General features: G+C 39.9%; 1 protein-coding gene across 1 annotated transcript in view; it reads right to left on the bottom strand.

Moving 5' to 3' along the window:
• The window catches only part of SLC13A4 (solute carrier family 13 member 4), a 28,226-nt gene extending 8,019 nt beyond the window's left edge, over positions 1-20,207 (bottom strand). The window contains exons 1-9 of the mRNA XM_061372023.1: positions 19,569-20,207; positions 13,885-14,013; positions 11,170-11,306; positions 10,443-10,624; positions 7,463-7,517; positions 5,769-5,808; positions 5,012-5,089; positions 3,187-3,377; positions 2,288-2,407 (exon numbers count right to left, since the gene is read on the bottom strand). Of these exons, the coding sequence (XP_061228007.1) occupies positions 2,288-2,407; positions 3,187-3,377; positions 5,012-5,089; positions 5,769-5,808; positions 7,463-7,517; positions 10,443-10,624; positions 11,170-11,306; positions 13,885-14,013; positions 19,569-19,667 (1,031 nt within the window). The 5' untranslated portion in view covers positions 19,668-20,207. The remainder of the gene's footprint in view (positions 1-2,287; positions 2,408-3,186; positions 3,378-5,011; positions 5,090-5,768; positions 5,809-7,462; positions 7,518-10,442; positions 10,625-11,169; positions 11,307-13,884; positions 14,014-19,568) is intronic.
• Between the last annotated feature and the right edge of the window lie 1,215 nt (positions 20,208-21,422).

The following is a 21,422-nucleotide window of genomic DNA, read 5'->3' as shown; positions in this document are numbered from 1 at the left end:
TCAAATAGCTTTCACGACCTGTCTATTTCTACTAATATTAGCTGTTTCTAAACCAGGCACAATCACTGTAGCACTAAATGGCCTCTGCCACAGACCAAGGCAATCAGCTTAGTGTTTTGTCCTGGTGAAAAATCCGTGTGCTTCTGCCAGGGACATACAAGTGCAAACACATTTCATGGCTAAATATATTTAAACCTGCTCCGCATTTGTATGAAAATTAGGTTAAATTCTTAGTTTATTCAGATTGCCTTCATACTATAACAAAGCCTGGACATTCCTGATTGGAATTAATATACTTGTAGGCTCATTATAACCTTTTACTTTTCTTCTTTCCAGTAGCATTACTCTGCTGTGGCTTGAGGCACAGATCTCTGCTTTTCCACTCCAACTGTGCCCTCTGTCATGAGGTGTGTTGGGTAGGTTGAGAAACATCTGCAGCTAAGACAGTCTGAAGTAGGCTGCAGCAACAGGAACGTCAGTGAATGAAATACCATGGGAGCACAATGGCCTGCATTTCTGGTTCCTGCTATTCAATATATTATTTGGTACCCAACTAGAGTTCCATGCCATAGCACCAGCCAAACTATGGACTATGATCTCCTTCTACGTATCTGGTTAAGGACAGATACTCTAAGGAATTTGCAGAGCTCAAGATGCAGGCAGACCATGTCTGGTTAACAAAAAGTTTTGAACAGGCTTTTCATTTCACTTGTAAGTGGGCACTTATGTGACACTTGGTTTTAGTGCTCTTAGCACTGCAACTCTTAAGTATTTAAATTTCCTCTCAAACATTGCTGTTACACTCCAGTAAATTCCAGCTGAAGAGAAGAACTAAATAATGGCCAGTTCTATAGTAATGCTTTTACACTTAGCTCTGCTTTGCTGGCAAAAATCATTTGATGGGTCCATTATCCTTCCTCTTTGATCTAGTTTAGAGCCTAAAAAGCTCTGGGCCAGGTAAGAACCCACTGATGACAATGGGCTTCCTAGGAAAAGAACTTTAACGTTACAGAAATTCAGTAAACATTTATTCACAGACATTAGGCATCATGTTATAAAAACGTAAGTGTTTCTAGGCTTAGGTGGATGTGAAGGCAGAGTATTGTAGCCCAGATCTTAACATAATATGTTCTTTAATGAACTGCAGTGAGCAGGACTCAAGAGATTAAGGAGGCCTGGAATCAACCAGTACTTCTCAAAAAGTCGATAATGCGTCAGTTGCCAGTATTATTTAGAACACCATTAAACAGCAGGAGGTCTTGGATGCAATGTGGAATTTCAATTATGTTTATTAAAAAAAAAATAATTGAGGGTCATGTTAAGGCCTGTTTCTTTTCAAAATTAAAAAAAAAAAAACCAAACACCCCCCCCCCCCAAAAAAAAAAACCAAACCAAAAAACCCAAAAAACTTACTTTAGCTTTTTAATTCGAAACTACAAGGCTCAGGAGACTGACTGAAAGAACAGCATGGAGCTATTCATCTCTAAATTACCTCTTCAAATCTAGTCAAGGTCAGCAGCAAGCAGAAGTCATTATCAATGTATTCATCATCTTAGGTGAAATAAATTAGTGATGTCAGTTTTAAGAGTAAACTAAATCAAGTTAAGGTCACTTTAATTCTGAGTAAATGTGTCTGCACCAAAATCTAATGCATGTTAACTAATCCACTCTAAATGCACACATTAGGCAATTTTCACTAACTTTGCTGTTGCTGAGTACTGCAAAGCACATAGGTGGTACAAATGAACTGGGAGACTGAACCTTGTTCTTATTTTAGGGCTGAAGGACTTACTGGTATCAAAAGGTATGCATCTCCTAGGCTATTACAGAAATACATATGGAGTCTGTTTACTTTTAATTTTAACTGGTCTTACATTAATCTCATTGAGCTGGGGGCAGACCTGAAAAGTAACTTGTTCACTTGTAGCTGTTTTTCTATTCATCTTTTAAGCTGTACTTTTCTGAAAGGACTTTTAACAAGGTTTTTGGTCCACAATGGGATCCTCTTGGTCATAAGAGTCAAAAAACCAGTTGAATGCATAGTAAAGTCTTCTATCAGCAAAACCTAGGCACTTCACTCTCAAGCAGCAATACTGTACACTGCTTGCTGCCTATGCAGTGCAGTTAAGCAATGATTTCCTCCAGTAATTGTTCTGTCAAGAAGAAGGAAGTTGTGGCTTAGATTTTGCCATTTGCAACTGGAAACTTCATTATGACAGATTTTCTAGAGGAGACACATATTTCCTGCTTTTTTTTAATCCATGCATCTTGAGCAATCTGAACTTACTTGCAACCCAAGAACAGCCAATGCATCCAGAACCAAGTCAGGACCAACATGATGAGGGAGACGGGGAAACTGAACAAAAACCAGGTTCCAAAATTCACCACTTCAGCCTTTGGGTAGTGGCTGTAAAAGAAGGAAAAAAAGGGTGCACAAGAAGTCAGAACAGTAAAAGGACAGGCACCCCCAGTATATATAGATGCACACACACACTCACATACATGTATGTCATGGCATGATAGAAAAATTGTGTCACTATTTGTTTGCAACAGCTGCATTATATGTGCATAGGGATATCAACTGCCATAGAATGTCAACCATTGACAGTGCCTGACCAAGAGATGAGCCATATAGTACTTCTCTCCTTTAAGACCAGGTGGTCTGGATTGTCTAGCCACACACAAAACCCCTTAATCAAGAGTGAAATTCTGGCCTTACTTGTTGATTTTGTTAAAGCTCTGTTTAATGATGACAGACTAAAGAATTATTTCACCTAGAATCTCTATTTATGTCTTACTGTCAATCACACAAATAATGAGTGTAGCCTGCTGGGCTCTGACAAAAATGTTTGACCTGCATTTGGTGCAGTAACAGCAAGATCTTTGAAAATAAAGCAAAATCTGAATCCTTGGGTTAAGGCTATCTTCCAAAATTAGTTTTCTTTGCTACCACCATTTCAGGGAAAGAAATGAAAGGTACCATGACAACAGTGACAGCAGTAAATATTCAGATTCATCTCTGTGCATGAAGAAAAGTTACATTTCCTCCATCAGAGGAGGAAACAAAATTGCCTTTAGAAAGATTGTCTTACAAGGGTTCCTTGAGGTGGTAGATAACCTGTGGGGAAAAGCACAGAGACAGTAATGACCCAACCATCATTCTCACACAACCAGAATATCACTTACTTGTTGAAGTGCTCTAAGAATATGAGACTAGTCGAGGTCCCTATGATGGTTGTCAGTCCTCCAATGGTTGCTGCGTATGAGATACTCAGTGAGAGGCATTTACAGATCATGTGGTCATGTCTGGTCTGATACCGGTACTTGGTGGTCAGGCCCAGTTCTGAGGGCTTAGGAGGCAGGACCAGTATCTGAGCCTGTGAGGGAATAGATTAACCAAAGAAAGCAGGTTATCAGAACAGCAGCCCAACTGGTTCTAATGCCATGGCAATATTGGTCCCAGAGAAACAACAGGTTTGCTTAAGAGGGGGGCAGTTTTTCTTCACAGGAATGGACTGCGGTCAGAACTAGAAACCTGTCCAGGGCCCTGAAATTGCCTGGTCTGCGGCAGAAATGTAAGACAACCAATAATCAGACTTCTGGCTGTGGTTTGGGCCAGCTCCAGTTCCAACTGGAATCTCAGAGGAATGCCAAAACCCTCTGTGGGCTGCAGGGGCAGGACACTAGAACTGCAGCAGTAGGAATTCATAATCCTTGAGGCTTATGAGCAGCCACCAGACGTATGCTTGTTGATCTTTTTGCACTTGTACTGGCTCAGCGCCTCTAATTAGGAATAGAGTGCTAGGTGTCTCAGAAGCAGCATGAAAAAGACTGTGCAATATATATGGAGGAAAAAGCTGCAGGAAAATACTGCTCCAAAGAAGCTTTTTTAGCAGTGACAGGAAAGATTCTGTATTGGAAAATCAACTTGAAAAAAAGAAACAGTACTTCAAGGCACTTCGCATGCATCCCAAGGTTGCAATTTAGAATCAGGAAAAAATGCAGAAAATGGTTCAGATAAATTTATTAATTTTAATAATTTGAATTTGGGTTTATGTAGTAAAATCCGTCATGCTATGGTTCATCATCATGGTGAGGGGACCCTGGCTAAAATCCCTGTAGGTTAAAAGTGAAGTGAATATATTAGTTACAAAATAATCACTGATTATGTATTGTAAATGGGTATAAGAGATAATTAAGTACCAGGAGCTGCACATTTACCTTTTTTTGGAAGCATACACTCAGATTCTTTTGAACTGTGAATGCAAATTTGCGTGTAGATTTTAGGCCAGTCTTTCCTGGACATCAGTTTATACCATCAAGATACTACATAACAGTAGTCCAAACAGCAATCATTTCTTGGATCCACTCAGGAGAAGTAGAAATTCTGCAATGGGCTGATGTAATGAAGGATTTTGGTGGTGGATGTTTGTCAAGACAAAAAGTGGATACTAAGACTAATCGACTGAGAAGTTAAATGGTCCATGCTTGCTGCTGGTTTAGTTCTGAGTAGGGTTTTTTGAGTCAGGGCTCTTATTTTTGTGTCGAGCTTTGTTTTGTTTGTTTTTTTTTTTTTTTGGGGGGGGGGGGGGGGTGTCTGTTTCTATGTTTGTTTTTCCCAAGGAGGCTTTGCAGAAATAAAGAGGGTAGAACAGAGAAATAAGAAGGAAAACTTGTGATCACATTATAGAATCATAGAATAGTTAGGGTTGGAAAGGACCTTAAGATCACCAAGTTCCAACCCCCCGCCATGGGCAGGTACACCTCATTACTGAATGTAAAGCTAAAATGCATTGTGCTAGCCGCTGGAGGAAGGTCTTCTTAACATACCTGTGCTGGGGGCATCTAAATGGGAGCAAGAGCTAGCAAAGGGCCAAGCCATGACTGCTGTAGGATGGTGGAGAATGAGTTCATGTAACACAGCTTTCAAGGAACAAATATGAAAGAGTGGGAGCAAGTGATGGTCACATCTGTCTTTTCCCTCACCCCCCAGATCTAACATCTATCCTACCTGAGGTAGGTGCTGCTCATTGTTCTTAGAATTCATCGTTCCAATAGGGTTGTTTACCATGTGCACACCATTCATATTCTGTAGGGAGGCAAATGGCTTTGGATTAGCCTTTCTTCTCTTCCTAGGAGCACTTAAATCAGGATTCCTGACGCTTTGTCAAGGTCATGGGTAGTGAAGAAAAAAAAACCAGAACAACCAAAAACCAAACAGAAAACAACCAAACAAAAAAACACCACTAAAATTTTGTCTGAGAAAAAAAAACAAAACAACACACTACAAACTGATTTTATTTTAAAGTGATCTTAAAAGTAAGGTTATAATAAGTTTGGGTCTTTTCCCTCTGCTATGTAGGTGAATCCAACAGGTCCCTTTCTAGAGGTTAAGACTTGGTAATATGTGTGGGTTGTTCTAGTAACTGAGGTGTTTCAGCTGCAGAAGCTGGCAATACCTGGACAATAAAAGATCATACCTGAACCTGCTATAAACTGTATGGAATTGCTAGTTTACTGACTCAGTCTCAGGATCTCCAGCAATAAGTACAACAAGCACTGTAGAGCTAATGTTCCCCAATTTGATTTGTGCAAGCAGGCTGGTAGGTTAAATGCAAAGCAGGACATTCTGCATTACGTATTCTCTGCCAACAACCACTACCTGTTTAAAATAAAGGAAACGGCAGCTTGTTGCACAGCTGTGTGCGCTTTGATGGTTCCTGCATTAGAAGACAATATAACTCAGAAGATACTACCTATGACAATACCTTTGAGTGCATCAAGGAGTTGAAGTCAGTAGTAGTAGCACTAAAAACAAAGAAAGGAAAATAATACTTTAAAAATGCCTGTTCACCCAGCTCCCTTAAAAGGCACACATCATGGGTAGGAGAGGCAAGATCTGCTGGAGAACTAGCACCTGCAGAAATGGTGAAGAAATCTTTTTATTAGTACCTCTTATGTGGCGACTTGGCCAGACTTGTCATTATGTTTCACAGCTCTATCTATAGCTGCATAGTAATGGGGTTCTACCTCCACACAAGAAAAAATACATATTCTAGGGAGCATATACCCCAATCTAGGAAATGACTCCTTCACAGTAGAGTGAATCTCCGAGCAACACAGTGCTACTGCTGACTTGTTCTACTCAAATTCTTCCTCTGCCAACCTCTCCAATGCTTCCTGAGCACCTACCTGTATCACATTAAAGCCCTCATAAAAATCGTTCCTGTGTAGCATGTGGACTATGCAAACAAGCCACTGAACTTTTACTTTGACCCTGAAACCAGATTTAATACCAGATGTACTACTTTTCTTCTCCCACCAAATTTCAAGCTCTTTTTCAAGTAATACTTTTTAATAGTAGTTCTGTCATGAAACATCCCACGCATACTCTTCAGTAGGGCTTAAAGAGATTAATGGCACAATGCCAAACAGAAAACTTGATTCTATACCTCATGAAAAGTATGCCTGGGATGAAAACAGCAGAGGGAATATTGGAGAACCCATTAGTCTCCAGACTAATGACAAAACTATTCAGAACTTGCAAGTTAACTGAAAGTCGTCAACATGTGGGGTTTGAATGATAGTGTTCGTTTTAAAGTAAGTATTTAAAGGTGTAGCAAGAACTTGTTTCTCTTTCATTTTAAATGCTTGTTAACAATATAGAAGGAGCTCAAGAAGGGACTGTGCAATTTATTCTCACCCGTTGTAAGAAAATGCTCTTCAGGATTTAGCCTATAACATAATTTTAAGATTATAACTTTGAATATTCTCTCAAGTATATTGAACTGCTGTTTAACTTGATGATCTGACAAAAATTAGTCTTTTTCTTAATTTGCCCTTTTAAACTTACTAGATCTTACCCAAAATAGAGACCTGGTTGAAACTGTTAGTGTCTCAAACTTCCAAAGAACTTTGTTTATACTGAAAGAAATATTTTGCAGGTTTTTTGGTGGAGAAAAGTGATAAGATTTTTAGTTTCTCCTCCCCCTGTTCCCCTGCTCTCATCTTTCTCTTGAATATAGACAGTTGAGACTTTCCTCAGGAATTCTCTGTAAGTGTTTTCCCACTAGATATGTCCTGTGGGTACGCCATACTGTGCTTGGGTCCCCCCCATCACTGTTCCTTCAGGGGAGCAGAAATAAGAATCTGTGGATGGCATTCTTTTATACAGCACAAAACACAGGCTTCAAAAAAAGATTGTTTAAACCCTGAAAAATATTTTCCTTCTCTCTAAAATGGCCATAGAGTTAAAAAACCCAAATGAATACTGGGAAGTTTTAGTTAAATCCAAAGCATTACATTAATCCCATTTCTCATACAGGCCTTCCTTGTCAGTCATAAGTGAAACATTCACTTGTAAGCTTCTGCTCGCCCTTCCTGGCTCTACTCCTGGGTTCACCTCTTTTCAACATGCATAGGGCTCAAATCTCCAGTCGTGATGTACAGGGTTCATTCTTACTCTTCATTGATGAAGACAAGCTCCAGTGAAGGTTGGCCATGCTTTTCGCTGAGATCTGCAATGAACAAAGATAAAGCAGCCTTTAGGGTTAGAACTGAGCTGAGCCCCTGGGCCATACCACTGAACCTGAGAAGCTACAGCAAACAAAAGCTTGTCCAAGCCACCTCAGGTACTCTACGGCCATTATGCAGCATTTTATTGTGTCATACCGTCCTGGTCATGTGCTTCTGGCAATTAAAATAGTATAATATCTACATAGGCGAAGGTAGATGAAAGCATTTCCAGCCTGTAATCTATGAATTGAAAGAAAAGAGATGTTCCTTTTTTCCCAAATCCTTTCTTTCTGGGAAGGTGGTGTGGTTTAACCCCAGCCAGACAACTTGTTCACCCCCCACCCCCACCCCCCCTTCTTGCCCTCCCCCTACTCCTGGAGGGACGGAGAGGAGAATCAGAAAGAATGCAACTCCCACGGGTTGAGATAAGAACAGTTTAGTAACTAAGGTGTAACACAAATCACTACTGCTATCACCAATAACAGTAATGATAAAGGAAATAACAAGGGAAGAGAATACACCACCTCATCACCAGGAGACCGATAACTTGCTCCCCCAGCCTGACCAAGCACTGACCGATACCTCCTCCAACCCCGCAGTCCACTTAGCCCTTCTGGGTAACCCCCCAGTTACATCCGGGGCGTGATGTGCTGTGGTATGGAACACCTCTTTGGTCAGTTTGGGTCAGGTGTCCTGTCTCTGCTTCCTCCCAGCTTCCCTACTCCCTGGCAGAGCATGAGGCTCACAAAATCCTTGGCCAAACCAAAACATCATTTTTATCATCTCTGTTCCCAGCCCGAAAGTCAAAACACAGCACTGCACCAGCTACCAAGAAGGAGAAAAAATGACTGCTGCTGCTAAACCCAGGACATTATCCACCCGTTATTCCATACCATTCACGTCATGCTCAGATCCCACATTTTCAATATACCATCACTCTTATCTAAGTGCACTATCATCGTAGTGCATGGGCCAGTCCCTATAAAGCTGTTGAGTCCATCTGGTCCATGATGCCAGGCTCCATCTCTTGTAAAAGTCTTTCAGAGGAGGAGAGGCTGTGTGCACTGTTCACACACATGAATAACCTGGGCAATAGTGTCCATTGTTAAGTCCACCCCTTGATCACAGGCCCATCTAGATGTTGCATCTCTGCTCTGATGGCCTGAAAATGCCATGGGCCCACCGGGCTCAAAATAATTCACTGTCCCCTTCAGCAGGTTTTGCAGCTTGTTGCTGGGGACTCCATACAGCTGTCTTCCATCTCCAATGTTTCCAAAGCACTGGAGGGGCCCAGTGGACTAGATACTTGCCCATACTGTCCCACATGCCCTGCCACTCATGGCTGTCCAGCCTTGGGGAAAACCTCTTGCTCCTCCCATATCGTCGTCTAACCCCAGACAAGACCCAAACCTGACTCTGCTTAAATTTCGGGATCAGACAAAATGGTGGTGGGTAAAACACAGTCTGTGTGTGTGTCAACATGGTGAACACCATCACAGTCAGCAGGCAGGTCCCAAGGGTACCCAAAGGCCATCCAAGACCTTCAGAACTCTCAAACGATGCTGCTGTACTTGTCACTGGGGCTGGTGTAGCTGCTGTGCTTGCCGGCTCTCCCACCACCAGCTTCTCTTTTCCTGAGTCCAGCTCTTCCTCCTCTGCCTTGCTGGGAAATGCTGCGGGGTCTCCTGCGTCCTCCTGGCGCTCGGCGGGCGGCTTCCGGGGAATGCTCTCGGCCGTCGCGGGGCTGGGCTCGGCCGCGGGGCTGGGCTCGGCCGAGGGGCTCGGCTCCTCCGCCGCCTTCTCCCGCTGCTCGGCAGTCGCCCCCTCCCGCTCCTCGACCGCCCCGACCTCCTCCACCGGCAGCCGCTCCCCGCCGGCCTCCGGTCCCGCTCCCGCTTGGTCCCCGGGGCCGCTCTCCCGGGCCGCTTCAGCAGCCGTCGGCTCCCGGGGTCACCCCCCCTCGGCTTCCCGGAGCCTCACGCAGACGCAGGCGAGGGCGAGGGCCAGGACGGTGAGGAGCAGCCGGACGGCCAGGGACCAGTCCATGCCCACGTCCGTCCCGCCCTGCTGCTGGAGCCCACCCGTATTACAAGTTATTGGCATAAAGTACAGTGAGACAGGAACCTTAGCCCAAGCCCCACACTTGATAAACACTAACACAGCAAATACCGGCTCTAAGTAAGTTACAACATTCGGAAGCTGTGAGATCAAGAGGAACAACTCTGGGAGCCAATAAATCAGCATTGTGACGAGTGACTATTAATCCGGTCAGATCTGTCGTTATCTCAACCCCTCATGCCCCACGTTGGGCGCCAAAAAGAACTGTCGTGGTTTAACCCCAACCAGACAGTTTGTTCACACCCCCACCCCCCCACCCCCCCCCCCCCTTCTTGCCCTCTGTCCCTCCAGGAATAGGGGGAGAGCAAGAAGGGGGGGGGGAGTGGGTGAACAAACTGTCTGGTTGGGGTTAAACCACGACAGAAGGCATTAACAAAATGAACCTTGGAGCTCTTACCAGGTTTTTCTGTGACACCTGTTCTGACCTAGGCAGCCTTCAAGGAGAGGGGTAAATTGGCAAGTGTTAGGTTGTCACAGGGAATGTTTTCAGGTCTGTTCTACATTTCTTTGACGTTCTTCTCAGAGAGTCCCTTCCAACCCTGTAAAATCCTAAGAGATTATGACACACAAACTCCAGTACATGCCCTAATTCATTATAAACAGTTTCCTGGATCCAATTCTTCCACCACATCTTGAAACTTTCTTTAATTTTTAAAGAAGTGTCAGAGTACAAAAGAAAGAGTGTGGATCAGCATCTTTGGCAGTGCAAGTCAGACAGCTCTGACCTTGATAGAATTTGGATAATGCCTATCAACAAGCCTGGTCACTGATAAACAAACGAGAAAAGAATGGCCAATATTGACAAATACCTATTGGCTTGGTTTCTTCAGTAATGGTGCTGCCTGCAGTACTGATGACCTCGTGCTCCTCCTCAGCATTCACTAGCTCCTGGAGAACTGCCTCCACGATTGGCATCACCATGGCTGTGGTGGATGTGTTGGAAAGCCACATGGAGAGCACTGTGGTGCAACACATGAAGCAAAGAAGCAACCTAGAGTGCAACACAGGGAAATCTTTTTGAGGCACTTTCAGAAATATTGAAGGTCTCCTTGCCTATCAGTTTCATTAGTTAACGGGTAACTAGATGGGGTCTTTTTGCAGGTGCCAAAATATTATGGTGTGTGCAGATAAAATGCTACCTTGTGCTGATAACTGTTGTAAGACAATGTACCATTGGAAGACTTTTGCCACATGCAAAATCATGATGGGATGTGAGAAACAGCGGTTTTCAACATATCCAGGATTTAAGCATCCTTTTATGCTTGTTTAACAACAGGCAGAGAAGGAACAGAGAGACTAAAACCAATATCAGTAAAAAATATAAATCAAAGGGACAACGAGCCAAGGAGTAGGAGCTGGCAGAAAGAGGATGAAAAAAGTTGGAAGCTTTCCAACTTGGAAAGGCAAGATGGGTATGAAAAATAGCCCCAGACCAAGCTAGCTTTTGCCCATGGATGGGAAATTCAGAGTTGTTATTTGATCTTTCCAGCTGCTGCTGTCACGCTCATGCTATCCTGAAGTCAAAGATTCACTCACATGCCTGGCTTTGCTCCAGCCATCATGACCATGCGCAGGGCAATTCTCTTGTGAAGATTCCACTTTTCTACAGAAGCTGCCACACAAATCACGCCCATGAGGAGCAAAGTTGTGTTTTTGAAATATTCAGCAGCCACCTGCATTAAGGGTAAAGGGGAAACAGTCAGTTAAAAAGCAATAATTACCCTACACAGAGAGCATGCTGAATGAGAAGAAATATGGTATCGTGGTATTTCCCTCTAGAGAAAAAATGACAGGGAGCTGGAAAAAATGAAGAAGTCATAAGCTAAAATGTTCTCTTTAATATTTTATGCCGTGCTTACAAGAAACAGGGCTCAATACCCACTTGTTGATAGGTTTCTCAGCTTTGAAGAAACCAAGGGAAATTTTACTTTGAGCAGGATGTTCACTGCCTGCAGACAATCAGTCATACTCAGCGACGCCCAGACTGAAAAAACCACAGAGAAACCTCTGCTTTGAAAGCAGTTTATTCATGTGCTTCAGCTGCTTTTTAATGTTGGAGCTGTCATTGTCTATCTTGTTTATACTTTTTATGTCATATTGAAATGTTTGGCAAGACGTGGCATCCCTAGTACCTACAGTTCAGGAAAAATGTCCTTTGGGACATGCTCTCTGAATGCAATAAAGGGATATTATTGTGATGATCCCCAAACCCTGTGCCAGAGCTTTTCACATGGAAATCCATCTCCATTCTATCAAGAAAATAGGGAATATTTTCAAAAAAGAGAGCTTTAATTTAAAGAGGTTGAGCAAAAACATCAACTGGATCAGGAAAAATAGCAGAAATTGTGCATGGTCCTCTAAAACAGCATTCTTGAATCTGGGGCTTGCTAAGAGGATATTCTGTGAAGTGACTGAAAAAATAACAAATGAAACAAGCTGAAACATTCACACAGACACACTCTCTTGTGTGAAAGCAAACAAAATGGGAGAAAACAAAAGTTACAAACAGATGCTTGGAGTCTAGCTAAATTTTTCTTTTTTTCTGACATAATCCTATCCAAGTTTTTACTGCGAAATTTTTACAAAAACATCCTTTCTTCCCTTTAAAACTATACCTCTAACAAAATGTAGGTGCCAGGATTTTAAAACAATTAAAATCAGTAGAAGCACTATTTTTTCCATTGTCCTCAGTTATACTGTTGCTCCTCCGTAAAAGTGCAAGAATGACATTAATGTTATTTTGTGAAAGTTGGAGCATATTAAGTATTTAATTATTTAACAAATCCCCATAGTGACCTAAATAGACTTGGCCACAGTAGCTGTGTGCCTGAACTTTTAAATATCTTTTTTTTTGGCTTCCTTTCACTGGTTCCTTTCCCAGTAACTTTCTTTATTTTCCTGCTATCTTGTTAAAAAAAAGATCTTGAACTGATCTTAAGGTCCTTTCCAACCCTAACTATTCTATGATTCTATGAATGAAAGAAATCCTTCAAGCCAGCAGCATAAAGAATCTGTTGCTTTCCTTTCTTTCTTTCACAACCATTTTTGAGAAACAAGCAAACATTAATATTCTTATTAACACACACATACATATATACAACACACTAAGTCATATTCTTAAGCCCCTGTGAGTTATTTGTACCTTAAACTGCTATGCAAGAGCCTTGGGTTTCTTTGGCATTACAAAACAGCATACAGGAAATACTGCAGCATCGTTAGAGTTGATGATATTAAAATACGGAGGTTTTTAAATGTTCTTAAAGCAAATAATACATTCTCTGCAGTAGTCTTGCTGTCATATAATTTGATATTACATTGAATTTCTGTCAGGATGCCTTTAAATTTTCCTTCTCCTATACGCTGTAGATTCTTGTGATGAAAACATATAACTACTTTACCTTTATGTTAAAAAAAAGTAAAAATCCTGAAAATATTTAACTGTGTTGGTATGGAAATGTATTTGACTATATTACACAATTGTCACTCCACTGGGAGGAATAAGACAGGTCATAAAACTCTTGGTTCATGCTTGACCCATTTATGGGTATTCCCAGAGCTAGACTGTGTTAGAAATTCAACAATTTTATGGTTGCTATATATTTTTCTGTGTTCTTATCCATATTTCTAGTCCTTGTAAACCAAGAGTGATGCCTCCTCACCCTCAAAAGGGAGAGAGAAAAATGAAGAGGGGGAAAGCTGTAGGTGAAATAAAATAAATTTTTGGCATACCGTGAAAGAAAGTAACATTCAAAAAATAAGTAAGCAAATTCAGAACTGATCATGAAGACTTTTTTGTATGGCTGCTCTGCCTTAGAACTTATGGCTACAAGACAGCACCAGGGTTACAGTTTGGAAAAACGACTAGACATTCACCTGGATAACAAAATTACCTAGTGTTAACCGTAAATGGTAACTGTGTTTAGCACACGTGATCTCTTGCCTTATACATAATCAATAACTGCTCTTTATATGGTTTTGGAGAAGTGGAAAGGTGTGATCCTTTGATGCAGTAGGTTTTAGGAATTGTTTCTGGTGCAGTAGCTGACAGGATGGACATACCTCTTGACTAATATAGCCTTTCCTATATCTATCTTCAGTAGAAGAAGGAGCTGGTCAGCCCAAGTTACACATTACAAGATGCACCTTTTTTCCTCCTACAGCTCTTAGTCTTGTTAGTCTATTAAGATTAGTTTTATTTGAATAATTAAGTGTAAGAATATTAAAAGTTAAAAAAGTGCACACTGGACTGACCTCACTGGACTTCATGACTCCAAAAAGTGGGTATAGGAAAGCAGGAACTAAGGCAGCTGCACCAAGAGGTACTGCTTCAGAAACCCAGTATACAGCTGTCACAATCAGCACATAGGCACATGAAGCTTCCTGCAGGGAGAAAACACAGAGGTTACATGACTGCCTCACAACCTGCTGTGGGAACCTTGTGGATGTGTTCATAAGACTTATTAGACTGCAGGTGCCTGGACATAAACTGAACAAGGACTGCATAAGGACCTTCTAAGGTGCAGCTGTTTGGATGTGAAATCGAGGCTACCATCTGAAAGGCCAGTTCCAGAAGATGCTAATGAAAGGTTTCATGCAATAGCTAAGGCAAAACTTTGGGATAAACATATTTATCAGCAGAATAATGGTTCCATGTGCATTTACAGATTTGTTTGATTGAAATAGTCCAATACTTACCAAGTGTTCAACTCCTCAGTTTGGTCCTGTGGAGCTGGTATTTCTCTCCAATATTGGACAAGAACAGGAACTTGTAGTTTTCAGAATCAGATGAGAACATCTGTATTTGCTATAGCATGGATAAAGCTACAGTTTGTTTTTTTTTGGGGGAAATACTCTGAAAATTTGTTGGTTTGTTTTGTTCTTTTTTTTTTTTAACAGTGTGCAAACCTAAGTTTTTCGTCAGTTGATTATATTTTCTCAAGTAATTTCCACAGACCCGTGGAAGAAGACCACAGACCTGAAGGGTTTAAAGGCAGTGGATTAACAGAGTTCATAAAACAAATTTGCTGCTGTCAAAGGTTCTGGTAGAGAAAGCCATGACAACATCATGCTGAGTGCTCATGGAGAGCTGGTATATGATGGAGAAAGGTTCTATCTGCTGAAGATTTTAACAGGAAAACACAGCTACTCTACAGAAGTCCTCTAGTCCATTTTTTTGTTAATAAGTATGCTTTTATGGCATGCAGTGGAGTTCTTAGGCTCAATTTGTTATATTTAGAAACCTGGGGACATTTCCTGCTAATAATTACAAAAATTACTAAGGCTAACTGGCAGTTCTATGGAATTAGGTCAGCACCAGTTTACACCAGCTATAAATCTAAACATTCTTCATTACTCACTGATGATGAATTTATTGAGCTGTATGGTTCCACAGTTCACAATGGCTATTTTTTAGAAAATCCACTGTTCACAAACGCTATTTGAATGGGTTAAAACACAATTTCATTACTTTTGTTTCCTGACTGGATGACTCCCAAATTAAGCAGCTTTCAAGAAGTCACACAGACAATTCCCACAGAATCTTGTGCAAATCAGTGAGTGGGTGTCACACTTTTTTTTTCCCCCATCAGTCTTACGAACAAGGTAGTGAAGTTTGAAGCAAGACTATACACGGATGTGGGTTCAATGGAATGAATCAATATCTTGTAATTGCACGTCCCTTTTTACATTACCCCTAACCATGAGTCACAATCAGTTACTCCTCTTTTTTTAGTGCTGCTTATAGTAACAAGAGGCAGAACACAGTACAGACAAAAAGTTAAGATTGATTGTTATGTGCCATTTCCTTTACTTGCTTAAAGATTGCAGGCAAACTCGTCCAGAAGTTGACAGACCTCCTTTTCTGACTCTTATTTCAGAAAAGTGTAACATTAAACAGCTCTAATACAAGCAGGCAGGACCATCAAAAGAGCTGAAATAAGGTTATCAGGAAACATAATTTCCTTGAATCAGATAACCTCCAACTAATTTAGAGACTAGAAAGAGTATCTGAAAAGCTGTTGAAGAAACTTAGCCCTGGATTGTTCCTTTATGAACGGATAAGGACTCTGAACCACACGGAAATTTGCATACCTGTTTCTCTTACTTAACTATTATAGAAGAGTAGTTTAGGTTTTAACTCTCCAGTAGAGGTTTCACTAGCCCTCTATAATCAGGTCCTTCAGGAAAATATTGAAATTAAAAATTGAATAGCAGTTGTAGCTTCATTACTACTAAGAAAAAGATATAAAAGAGCTTAGAGAATGTTGATTTAGAATGGATGAGATTAGAGGATGTTTTTTTTTTTAATGTCCATGGATTTTGAAGCATGCATTTTACAAAATGGAATTGTTATGCCGTTTGAAACTCCAAAGATTTATGTTGAGTTTGTAAGAACTTTGAGTGTTCACTCTTTACAAAACAAACAAACAAAAATTACTTAAAAATTTAAATAATTTAAAAGGTGACATGACAGGCGTCAGAGGATTGTAGTAATTTCTACTAGGAAGACTGAACTGATGGGTTGGCTTGCAAACATTAGCCCACTTGCTGCTCAGTCACCTTTAATTAAAACTTTAACGTACTTCATGGTTAATGTTCCACAAAGAGAAGAGCATAGGGTCATTTTTGTGACTTAGTAACTATTTGACACATTTTGACTATTTTTTAGCCCATTAATTTCTGCTAACAAGTTACTACGCTTGCATGGGCTCTGTATGACATCCAGCAGTTGTTTGGATGTCATACATCCGGAGGAAAAAAATGCCTCATAATGAAAAAACTATTGATTTTTATTTTAAAGCAGTCCAGATGTAAGATCCAAGAGATACCTTGCAAAAATATATAAAATTAATTTCATCCTAACTGCATTCCAAACTTTTTTTTTACTCCAAAAATAGACTTCTCTAATTTCTTTGAGCATAGCTTGTTATCTTCTATTGCCTCACTGTGTGTAGCCATAAATTAGACTTGTAATGGGAATAGAATAGGAGAAAGGGAGGTTGGATCTCTATCAAAACCTAGCTCAGATGGGCATTGAGTCTTTTTGTTTCCTGTACGCTAGGCTGTAATCAATTTGCAAACAAAACTAAAATAACACATATTTTAAAATGGTATAAAACTGAGTGGGAAGTACTAGGAAAGCCAAGTTTTTTAATCTCCACTAAAAATTTAATCAGCTTGTCTAACAACTTTCTCTGTTTTCTCAGTGCTTTAAAACAACTCGTTTCCAGGAAAACCATATTAATCCCTTCTATTTAATTGAACTGGATTTATATATTTAATTAATGGTTACCAGAACTACTAAGTACTGGAATGGAGTAGTGGCTGTATAATTTTAACTGTTTCACTGTCTTCACTTCTTGTTGTACAGTTGAAAATTACTTTTAAGTTCATCTCAGGGCTTGAAGCAAAGAATAGGAAAACATGATGGTTGGAGGGACTACCACTTATCTTCAATTAACCCCTTACATGAAAGGAAAGGAGCTGAAAGGAAAGCATGGCTAAAAAAAAATCACAATAAAGGTCATGCATAAAACTGTTAGAACTAAAACATCTGAAGATCTCAGAGTGATTAAAATAGAATAAACTGTTTGTCAAGTCTTGGAGATTTGACCACTTAATGATGTGCATTGCATACCTAGCATGCAGGCATGTGGTTAAGCTGTGTGAAGAAGAGGTAGTCTAGCCTCTGGACTACCTTCTCTGAGTTTATGGGATCACACTATTAATCTCTTCCTTCAGCTTGTGTAAGTAAAAACAAAGGTGAATGAACATAAGTCATCTGTTCCCTTTGGAAAGGGAGAAAGAATTCAAGCAAATTTTCTCAGGTTTCTTTTTGACCCAACCATTCTTTTTCATAAGACAACAGAAAATAAGCTGTTGACGGTATTCCCATTAGCTGTATCTGCAAACAGTTCTGAATTCTAGTGCTTGTTATGATTTCTCTTGCCACTACACATGTAATGTTCCTTTGATGTTTCCAGAGTTGTGTTGATCAAAGAAACTGCAAGCTGATTCCCTGCAGAAATGGAAATATAAACCACCTGGTAATTCTGACTTCTAGAAGAAAGAAAACTAATAGAATTGTATGATGAATTAAAACATAAGTAAGTGAGCAGAAGGCAAATTTAATTCTCAGGTTTAAGAAGTAATCATAGTCAATGGGTTGTAATAAAGTAAATACTACACTAAACCACTTAAATAGTGTATTGTCAACTGAATTCATTTGGTGTAGATTTTTTCTTAATGGAATTATAAACATTTGTTTAACCCTGGGTCAGATTTCCAGCTATAATTTACCATCTGTGATCATTCAGGTATATATAAAATGTATGTAAAACATCATCTGATGTCTTTTCATATCACTTCTCAGTAAAGCAACACCATGAGGTGTGGAGTAATAGCACAGAGGAGCTTGTAATGTATAGTAGCAATTCTTGCAGCAGTAGTGTTAGTTAACTTCTCTCTCAGCACTCATATGTTGATACTACAATTCCTTTGATTATTAAAAAGTTTCCTTGTTGCATAGTGTGTCCCTGTGTCCATCAGGGAGCAAACAAAAGTGACAAATATTAATGCAGTGAATCTCATGTTTCCTAGGAGAGGTTTTCAAGGGACAAAAAACATACTGCAGTTATAGTGTCATATAAACACCTCAGGAGTATCTGTTCTTGTTGCCCTTACAGTGACATTGGGGGAGATTAAACTCTTTTTAAAAACAAGCCTCTATAAAATGTTGAGCCCTGCTGTTCTCTGAAGAAGAGCACGATTATCTGTCATTCATTCTATCTTGAGAGGTAAGAGATGGAAAACTACTGTAAGAGGACAGCTGAGATATACATCGAAGCTCAGGGCAGGAAAACCCATTCAAAGTGCAACATACAGTTCAGCAGTATAGAAACACTTCCTTTCCATGAATCCTGTTTTCCTTTCAATACAAAATACTACAGTTTTATTTTTGAAAGCTGCTATACAATTTCTAGCCTTTTGCCTTTCTATTTGATAAAGCAGAAGTATTCACAAATCCTCTGGTACTGGAAGGAAGAATTAATCTTTAGCAGAGTAGAGGACATAATTGGAATTGCTGTACCATTTGGCCAGATTTATGTCTAGGATTATGTGGAAGCACCAGATGCAAAATTTTTAATACACTGCACATTTTGATAAGTTAAACGTCACCATCTCTATAAGGCAGGAAAACACTCTTATTTTATGGTTTATGACTTCACAGACGTGCACAGAGAGGAGTTGACCACATGGCCAAGAGCACTCAGTAGCTTCAAAATCGTATCAGGAATGTAGCTGCATTTACTCCTATTCCCTTGTCTGTGTGTTAGAGCACAAACTGTTCCCTCCTTTGCATTGTTGAGACATCATTTATTAGCTACTGCCAGATCTACAATGTTTCAGTAGAGGTACCTACACATGCTTTAGAACAGTTAACTGCCATGTATGGTCCTACATGTCTGTCCCTGAGTCCTAGCTCCTGGCTCACTTGAGTTGCTGCCCTATAAACCCACACTAAATTGAAAGTCCCTCCATGCATACTTATTACTAAAAACTAAATGCACGGGAAGTGTTCCTTTTAAAGACCTCTCCTTAAAGGAAATTTTATGGATATGTTTTTTCTGTTCCCCTTCCACACACACATTATTGTAGAAAAAGAAAAGATAGAACATTTCTCTTTTACAGTAGTGCTCTACTAGCTTCACCTGGTTTTTCAGCTCTGTTTGAAACATGACTAAAGGCAGCTCTGTTTTTTTACTATGATGACTTGTCAGTGACCTTTCCAATCCTTTCAATTTAAGTCCTTGATTTTTCTAAGAGTGATGCTAGTTTAGATCTTTGTTTTTCCTTTTCACACTGCAGACTGATCCAGCATGACTACCTACTGCACTCACAGGTTTAGTTAAAAAAGAAAATGAAAATGTACTCACGCTACTGGGATGTAAGAGTGGCAGAGGAAGCAGCAGAAGTGGAATGAGAACAACGAGCAAGAGATTTCTGGATCGGAGAATCTCCTTCATCATTGCCATTTTCTTTTACTTTCTGGTGGCTTTCTTGTCCTTGGGTTTCTTCTCTGATTCCTCAGATACTCCAGCTTCCACTCCACGTTTTCTTTCACCTGTGCCTGGATTACCCTGAACGGTGTCTCACTGCCTCATTTTGTATCCCCACCCAATCACCTAAAATATCTTTCTTGATTTATTTATTCTTCAATCTGTTGTTTTAAAAAGAGTTTTCAATTAAAAAGACATTGAGTTTATGTAGGGCTCACCAGCAGATCCAAATTATTTTCACACCATAACATGCAGAGGCTTGCAAGTTGGAACATAGTGATCTTCTGATAATTTTTCTTTTTAATTCAAAATGACAGGTATAGCTGTGTTGAATCCTTATCCCCATGTTCTGGAAAGTTTTTTTCTTCCATCATCTAACAGTGTAATTCCTGTTTTCATAAACCAGGAAAGATATGTTTTGGGCTGCTTTTCCTCCTGTTTGGTAATCTGAATGCCTGAAATACAAGTTTCTCTTCTGCTAGAAAATTATCAAAACCAATTTATTGCACAGAAGCAAATATAAAATATCCTTTCTTAAAAATAAAAAATATAAATGAAACCATCTGCAGCTTCTCCAGGTTTTGTCTCTTTGCTACAGTTTTGGCTTCTACTTTGTATCTACCTTTACCCTACTTTTGCCTTGAGCTTAGAATTCACAGCGTAGCAATTCCAACACAGATTATACTTGGTCGCAAGACAAAAACTTGTTAAAAAGCTTCATTCAACTCTAACTCACCAATGAGGACTGTAGAAGGTAGTAGTTGCTCCACCCATTATCCAAACACCAGTAAGAGCTTTTGAGAAAATCAGCAGCCTCCTTTTTCTGACATGCACACAAACATACAAAAAGACCTTTTTTAAGTTGTTGAACAGTTTGTTATTATTTCAAGATCCCAGTACTGATGAGAAATAAATAATCATTGTTTTCTAAACAGTATCTTTTGTCTTTCATGTTTCTTTCGTCCTGATCCATGAACGTCACTTATTCATAAGGCATGGGCTAAACTCTGTACTGATTCATGTGCCCTCAGTAACCATAGGATTCAGGCTCAAATTGAGGATTTTTAGGCTTTTACTCTAGTCTTCTAGTGGAGAAACATTTCTACAACTCTGCCATTATTAATGCTTTTTGTGGAGCAAGTACTGGAGATTTAGGACTGAATACATTGGCTGGTTGAATGCAGGACCTGTAGAGAGGTATCAATTTGTCCTGTATCTCATAGAAAGCCAAACAGCTGAGATTTTCCACACTCTCAAACCTTGCTTTCCTGTCTACTACTCACACTTTGCTACTCAGACACAAACTGAGCTCCCTAGATTGAACTGAAATGACTCTGTGACAAGAGTCTTGGAGAACTGGCAGACAGACCTGCAGAGGAGTTTGATGTGCAGGGTGCATTCTTGCTGGAATTAGTAATTATGTCTAAGACTGTGTAATGTTTCTAAACTTTGAAACTTCTGTCAAGCAACAGAACCTTGAGACATTTGAGGCAAAATTAGCAATTAGTTCTGGAAATAAATATATACTTAATGTGAAAATTTGAAGTTGGCCAATACCAGGTAGGAAATTCATATCTGTTTGTGAGTTGTTTTAAAGAAACTAAAAAATTGACTAAAATACAAAAAAAAAAAAAAATTTTTAAAAATCTGTGCTTTGTTTCACTTTTGTATGATTTGTAAGGTCAAAGGGTGGATAAAGGTTCCATCTAGAGGCAATGGCTATTTACCCTC

This window comes from Neopsephotus bourkii, unplaced genomic scaffold (genome assembly GCF_033783945.1).
Source record: "Neopsephotus bourkii isolate Nb327-2 ecotype Australia unplaced genomic scaffold, CSIRO-AGI_Nbou_v1 NB_1589, whole genome shotgun sequence".
Lineage (NCBI taxonomy): Eukaryota > Metazoa > Chordata > Aves > Psittaciformes > Psittacidae > Neopsephotus > Neopsephotus bourkii.
The sequence above is the reverse complement of the archived record's forward strand: the minus strand, read 5'-3'. Positions and strand labels throughout refer to the sequence as shown.